This window comes from Sprattus sprattus (genome assembly GCF_963457725.1).
Source record: "Sprattus sprattus genome assembly, chromosome: 3".
NCBI classification, from domain to species: Eukaryota; Metazoa; Chordata; class Actinopteri; order Clupeiformes; family Clupeidae; genus Sprattus; species Sprattus sprattus.
Genome location: NC_137922.1, coordinates 55574480 through 55581979, shown reverse-complemented (window position 1 = coordinate 55581979; position 7500 = coordinate 55574480). Strand labels below are relative to the sequence as shown.

At 48.7% G+C, this 7500-nt stretch overlaps 2 protein-coding genes across 2 annotated transcripts in view; both read left to right on the top strand.

Annotated features, from left to right (window-relative positions):
• The window catches only part of recql5 (RecQ helicase-like 5), a gene marked incomplete at its 5' end in the record, with an annotated part of 22175 nt that extends 21539 nt beyond the window's left edge, over positions 1 to 636 (top strand). The window contains one exon of the mRNA XM_080834175.1: positions 114 to 636. Coding sequence (XP_080690301.1) covers positions 114 to 235 — 122 coding nt within the window. The 3' untranslated portion in view covers positions 236 to 636. The remainder of the gene's footprint in view (positions 1 to 113) is intronic.
• A 3983-nt stretch (positions 637 to 4619) lies between these two features.
• Positions 4620 to 7500, top strand: part of cdr2l (cerebellar degeneration-related protein 2-like) — a gene marked incomplete at its 3' end in the record, with an annotated part of 16477 nt that continues 13596 nt past the window's right edge. Inside the window, exon 1 of the mRNA XM_080834114.1 lies at positions 4620 to 4690. Coding sequence (XP_080690240.1) covers positions 4630 to 4690 — 61 coding nt within the window. The 5' untranslated portion in view covers positions 4620 to 4629. The remainder of the gene's footprint in view (positions 4691 to 7500) is intronic.

The window sequence follows — 7500 nt, the reverse complement described above, 5'->3', positions numbered from 1 at the left end:
ATAACAGTGATAATTTTACATTTGTGTCAGCCCTTTGGTTAACCTTATACACGTGTGTGTGTGTGTGTGTGTGTGTGTGTGTGTGTGTGTGTGTGGTGTGTGTGTGTCCTCAGTGAAGTGCGAGGCGAAGCGTCTGATAAAGTGCTTCTTCAGTAAGGTGCAGCGCTGTGAGCGAGAGAGCGACTGGGCGTTTCTCAAGGAAGAACTACACTCCATCAACACGGAAGAGAGATGACCTCACTCACACACACACACACACACACACACCCACATAGAGACTATCCACACACACACACAAACACACACACACACTCTCTCATACACTCACTCTCTCACACACACACACACACACACACACCCACACAGAGACTATACGCACACACTCACACACACACACTCTCATACAAACACACACACTTTCAAACAAACAAACACACACACATTCTCATGCACTCACTCACACACACACACACACACACACACACACACACTCACACTAACACTAACACTAACACACACAAACACTCAAGAAAAAAGACTAATCCTCTCAGGTCTCAGGGAATGGCAACCACGGATGAAGTTGCTGAAACACGTGTACTGGAGCAAGCCACACACACACACACACACACACACACACACACACACACACACACACACACACACACACTCACACACACGCCCACACGTACTCACACTCATCCTCAAGGCCTGTTTTTGTGTGTGTAAGAGACAAATGTACAGTATGTAAGGAGGAGACTAATTGGTTTTGAAAAGATATCAATGTCTCATATGAAGATCTGTCAGAACTAGGAGACGTGCCCCCCCCCCCCCCACCCCCTGATTGGTCTGATTGCTGCTATGTCTCCGCCTCTCAAAGGTCCACTGTTCACAGAGGGACAGAATGTTAGACAGGATGTGTGTGTTGAGCGTGTGTGTGTGTTAAGCATGTGTGTGTGTGTGTTGAGCATGTGTGTGTGTTAAGCATGTGTGTGTGCGTGTGTGTTTAAAGTGGAACAGAATGAAAATGCAAACATTGTTTGCTCGCTTAACTCATAATAACTGTTTTTCTGTTTTGATTGTTTCTTTTTCTTTCTTCAAAATGCCCCCCCCCCCCCTCTCTGTCAGAAGAGGTGTGTGTCACTGTTCAGTCTGAGTACCTGTGAGGAAGGAGATGAGCTGTGTGTGGGTGTGGGTGTGTGGGTGTGTGGGTGGGTGGGTGAGTGAGTGAGTGAGTGAGTGAGTGAGTGAGTGAGTGAGTGAGTGGGTGAGTGAGTGAGTGAGTGTGTGTGTGTGTGCGGGCATGTGTATGGGTGTGTGCGTGTGTGTGTGCGCGAGTGTGTGGGTGCATATGTGGGTGCGTGTGGGTGCGTATGTGCGCGATAGCGTTTGCGTGCGTGTGTACGCATGTGTGGGTGTGTGTGTGTGTGTGCCGGCATGTGTGTGTGTGTGTGCGCGGGCATGTGCGTGTGTGTGTGCGGGCGTGTGTGTGTGTGTGCGTGGGCATGTGCGTGTGTGTGCGTGCGTGCCTGTGTGCGTGCGTGCCTGTGTGTGTGTGTGTGTTAGTGCTGTAGCGACGCGTCGATGACGTCGACGCGTCGATTTCAAAATTACGTCGACGCCATATTTTTACGTCGACGCTTCGGCACATACACGTGGTTGACCCAAACAGAAACAAACATTGCGCAAGGACTGAGAGAGCAGAAACCCAGGGAATTGCTTGGCGCCATTAGTTGATATTGGCGATCTAACGTAGTGAATCATGATACATACTATAAGCTGACCAACACCATGACTTAGCTCTCTGTGCCGTTTGTTCATGCTTAGTTGCCGTGTTCTGCAGCCGTAAGTTAACGTTAACTTAACTGACACACTAGTAGCTAGCTAACGTTAACTACTAGCACCCAAGCACGAATAAACTGCACGGAGAGTTATAGTTTGCTAGCACCACCGAAGTGCGCAGAGCTCAAGCTACACAACACACTGAACAAACGTTAAATTAATGTAACCAACGTTACTTATTGTCCCCTTCACGAGAGACAATGGGGTGCGTTTCTATCTCCATTCTCAAACGTCTCGTATTTAACGTTTGTTCAGTGTGTTGTGTAGCTTGAGCTCTGCGCACTTCGGTGGTGATAGCTAACTATCTTCTTAGCTCTCCGTGCAGTTTGTTCGTGCTTGGTAGCTGGCTACTATAGCGGCAGCGGCCAGACAGCTGTGTCAGTTTAGTAAACGTTAACTTACGGCTGCAGAACACGCCAACCAAGCACCAACAAACGGCACAGAGAGCTAACTCATGCTGTGGTCATTTACGAGTCAAACACATAACATTAGACTAACGTTGGCCAGCTTATAGTATGTATCATGATTCACTACCACGTTAGATCGCCAATGTCAACTAATGCAGCCAAGCAATGTCCAGGACAGGGCTGCACATAAGGTGGTGCGCAGTGCTCATCAATGAATGAATGTTTTTATAAGCACTGAAAACATTTAAATTAATGAGCACCACATCCAAATGTGATAGGGCTCATTTGAGTACCAAACATTTTACTGTGAACTCTAGATAAACATGAAATGCATTGTTGGACTTTTGCTGTGCAAAACGGTGCTCATTAAAGTATATTATTAAGATTTTTTGGGGTATTTATTTGAGATACATTATGGTTTTAATCGAGCAACAGAAAAATAATCGTTAGACTAATCGTCCAATTAGTCGTTAGATTAGTCGACTATTCGATAAAATAATCGCCAGATTAATCGTTTTGAAAATAATCGTTTACCCCCAGCCCTAGTGTGTGTGTGTGTGCGCGCGCGCGTGTGTGGGTGTGTGGGTGTGTGTGTAACTCCTAACTCACCAGAGATCAGACGCCATGACACATGCCCAGACTGGAGTTTTCTGAGCATGCCCAGTAGGGTGCTAACAGTGCAGGCTCACTCCAGGGCAGATCTGTTCCCATGGTAACGCGGTGGACGCCATGTTTAGCTTCTCTGCTCTACTGCGTTAGCCTCCGTAGATGAGGAAGCCTCCAGGCCACCAGTCTGTTATTGCTGTTTTGGAGTTCGTCCCCCTAGATTAGGACACGCCCCCTAGACGAGGACACGCCTCCCTGGATAAGGACACGCCTCCATAGATAAGGACATGCCTCTCTAGGTAATGACACGCCCCCCTAGATACGATGAGTCTGTCTCCCTACATAAGGACACGCCCCCCAGAGGAGTCCGTCTCCCTAGATTAGGACACGCCCCCTACATAAGGACACGCCCCCCAGAGGAGTCTGTCTCCCTAGATTAGGACACGCCCCCTACACAAGGACACGCCCCCAGAGGAGTCTGTCTCCCTAGATTAGGACACGCCCCCTACATAAGGACACGCCCCCAGAGGAGTCTGTCTCCCTATATTAGGACACGCCCCCTACATAAGGACACGCCCCCAGAGGAGTCTGTCTCCCTAGATTAGGACACGCCCCCTACATAAGGACACGCCCCCAGAGTAGTCTGTCTCCCGAGATTAGGACACGCCCCCTACATAAGGACACGCCCCCCAGAGGAGTCTGTCTCCCTAGATTAGGACATGTCTCACAGAAGTACCAAGGATGGGGTTGTCGTTGTCCCCTCAGACGTATCCTAGACATGGTCAGAAAGCTATCAGGTGAAAATGTAATTATTTTTCATAAATGAATGATTGACCGTGTCACATAGCCAAGGTGCTTATTTTGTATGTTGTCTGCAGATCCAAATGGTTTAAATGTGTTGTGGAAAACTCTGAATAGAGTTACCTTTGAACTCTGTATAGAGTTACGTTTGAAGTTCGGCTTTTGGTTGGAATAAAGCAGGAAAAGAAACTATATCTGGTGAGAATTGAATGAACTTGTAAATGTGGAGACACGTGTTCTTTGTCACCTTTCCACTCTACAAGGCAAACAAATGAGTGCTTTGTTTGTTTTGTGTGTGTGTGTGTGTGTGTGTGTGTGTGTGTGTGTGTGTGTGTGTGTGTGTGTGTGTGTGTGTGTGTGTGTGTGTGTGTGTGTGTGTGTGTGATGCCTGCTCCTATTTGCCGGGAGGGGGAGGTGTGGAAGGAGGGGGGGGGGTCGGTTCTCTTCTCCGCTCTCTCTCTCTCTTTGGTGCGCGCGCTGTCGAAGAGGCTGTCGGGAGCTCAACAAAGCGCCGGCTGGGGAGACGTCGGTGCCAAGCAGCAGCATCGCGAGGAGGTGGTTGCTCTGAGATGGTCTGACAAAAGAAAAAGATGCGCGCGTTTAATAACGGGACCGTTTAGCTGCATCAGTGCAGACCGCCACGTCCGTGTTGCAGAGTATAGTCTGCGCGTGCGATTTAGAGCACAGCATTTATCGACTACCGCAGGCAGGTGCACACGGGGCGGATCGTGTCGGTTTACCGGAGAATAAACAGTGAGTGACGGACAAAAACAGGCCGGTGTGTGTCAGCGAAAACTGCAGCAGAAACAAACGGCGGTTCGAAGCGGTCGGAGACAACTGTCTTTCTCGGTGTGTGTTTACTTGTACACGAGAGACCGACACGCAGAGCAGCTGCTTGCGCTACGGTAGCCTACGACCGAGCATCGGTTGTCGCGAGCCGGCGACCTGACAGCGGATAGCCAGAAACGGATGCAGGATGGACGAGTTCGAGACCATTGAGGACGAGCCGTGGTACGATCAACGAGACCTGGAGCAGGGTAAGTCGCCATCTGTAACGGTTACCGATCGCGAGAAAGGATGCTGCAGGTTATAGTGTTGTCAATAACTCGGACTGAAGAGATGCTGTGTGTGTTTGTTTGTGTGTGTCTGTCCGTCTTGCTGCTGCTGCCGTCTTTCACTATATGTGTCGTAGCTATGCCAAAAGAGAAAAGCTGAAGTCATTAGCCTACTGCGCGGCCCATCTTTTGGCCTGAGTTATAGGATGGATGCCGAGACCAACGGAAGGCTTTATATTCCGTTCACAAGTTAGTCATCCCGAGTGGCATGGTCGTAAATCACAAGTATCACGGAGAAACTGGTTTGTTGATTGTTATGCGGGGCTGACTGGCCAGGTCGCACAGTGCGATTAGATTAAATTCAATTTAATTAATTAAATCTATGAAGAAATCAGAGCAATAATACCACTTTCACTTGTTTTTATTCGCCACGACACAAAGAGCACAGAAGCAGCCAGTCCCTCACTCCTAGCGCCGGTTGCGGGGAATAAATGATGTCATTCCTTCCCAGCTGACAGCTTATACAGAGTAGGCTATTAGAGAGCTCGTGCACTTTAGTCAGCCCAGGGCCCTTGACGACCAACCTCTGCACGTGCAGTGGTTTCGCGCACACGCCAAATCATATTACAGCGCTGTCCCATCTGTCTCCGTTCGTCTATTATCTCTTATTCTTGCTCGTCGTTTTCTTCTCCTCGGCTCGTTCATGCGCTCACAATAGGCTTGCGCTCGCTCGTCCCGCGAGGGACCAATCAGGCTATTTTTCTCATCCGCGAGGAGCCTGTATACCACGTCTCACGAGGCCATACATCACTCTATTTCTCCTCCTCCTCGCTTCCAAGGGTGATCGATCAGCTGTCCCCTCTGTCCCCTGCTTATACCCATGGCCTTAAAATATGCTGACGTTTGTGAAAGAGGAGTTATAGTCAGGCCGCAGGTTCCCCTGAGGTGAAAGTGAAGGGGACCTGTGTTTCAGAGACACCTCGACACCCCTCATGTGAAGGTTAGTGTTCTATAGTCCAGCCGTCTCGTCGACAAAGCTTTTCAATTGGATTTACGCGGTATGCAAGAGACCGACGTTGAGGCCATGGATTCGGGATTCTTGCCATTTGTGGAATTCCGCAGACTAGTAGAATCGAACAATCGGGCCTTTGGCGGATTCGGAGTGGAATGTTCGAGAAGGAGTGAAGGACCAGGCGGACGTGGGCAAGAACAGGCGAACAGGCGCTGCTCTTTGGCGCTGAAATGACCTTTTCCCCGCAGCTGAAAAGAAGCAATTGAAAGTGCTTGACCTGATGAAAGAGTTTGGCCTCCTGACGGTCTCCATCTTTGCCCTAGACTCTCAGCTGTTTCATTGTGTTCTGTAGACAGGAGGATGCTGAGCTGGTGTACACGATTCGAGCCTACATTAGATCACACTTCTGTGCCAGTGTGATGGAAATATGATATAATTATCCCCATGTTTCCCCATAGGGCAGCATTTTGCTGCAGGTGGAATGTTTCTTTCCAAATTACTCCCGAAAGACAGAAACAAGCAAAAATGATGCATTAAACATGATGTGTTGCATAAGAAGTGTGTCTAATAAAAGAAACTTCATCCATAAGAGACTGAATGATCATCAGCCCAAACAACCCATCCAGTATACTGTGTGTGTGTGTGTGTGTGTGTGTCCGTGTGTCCGTGTGTGTACTCTGGTGGCCTGTCCAGTATTCAACCCATCCAGTATATTGCAATCCCTCACTGTTGTGTGCTTCTGGTGTTAAGAGTCTCTGTGTAGTGACCACACGCACAGAGGACACACACACACACGCACAGACACACACACACACACACACACACAAACACAAATGTTGTGTACTGCTTATGTTAGAGTTAGTGTAAGGACCACTCGCACAGAGGACACACACACACACACACACACACGTTGTGTACTGCTGATGTTAGAGTCGGTGTTGTGACCAGAGGGGAAGGTGTGTGAGGATGTTTCCTTGTTCTGTATCGACCACATTCCCAGTCCTCTGGAGGTAATTGTGTTTACCCCGGCCAGGTCGGATGGGTTAGTCTGCCCCGCAACGCTACTGCAGGATGGGGACCACCAGACGCCGCATCGACCGGGAGTCAGGAGTCATTTACATCACCGAGTTAGGGAGCGATCAATCACGGCCGAGTTGGCATTTTGAGTGCGCTCACACACACACACACACACACACACACGCTCAAACAAACGAACACACAACACTGCTGCGGTATCAGCCAGGACTGTGTAAGTAGTGACATATTAAAAGCCATTAAAGGAACACATCAGTCAGACAGTCAGAAAGGCAGTTAAACTGCAGCGCCTGGACATCTGAGGAGAGGCTGGGTGTGATGTCACAATGGGACATTCTTCATTCAGAGACATTCTAGAGAGTTCCGTGTCATTCTGAAGCATTCTTACTCCGACTCCATTTCTACAGAGTTCCGTGTCATTCTGAAACGTTCTAACTCTAATTCCATTTCTACCGAGTTGCGTGTCATTCTGAAACGTTCTAACTCTAATTACATTTCTACAGAGTTCCATGAAGCGTTCTAACTCTAATTACATTTCTACAGAGTTCCATGTCATTCTAAAGGGTTCCAACTCTCACTCCATTTCTACAGAGTTCCATGTCAATCTAAAGCAATCTAACTCCATCTCCATTTCTAGAGAGTTCCGTGTCGTTCTGAAAGCGTCAGTATTCCACCCGCAGTAGTGTTCCCAGCGGAATCCATTGTGTTTGATTCCTAGAGAGCGTCGCACAGCAGGAGGTTAGGA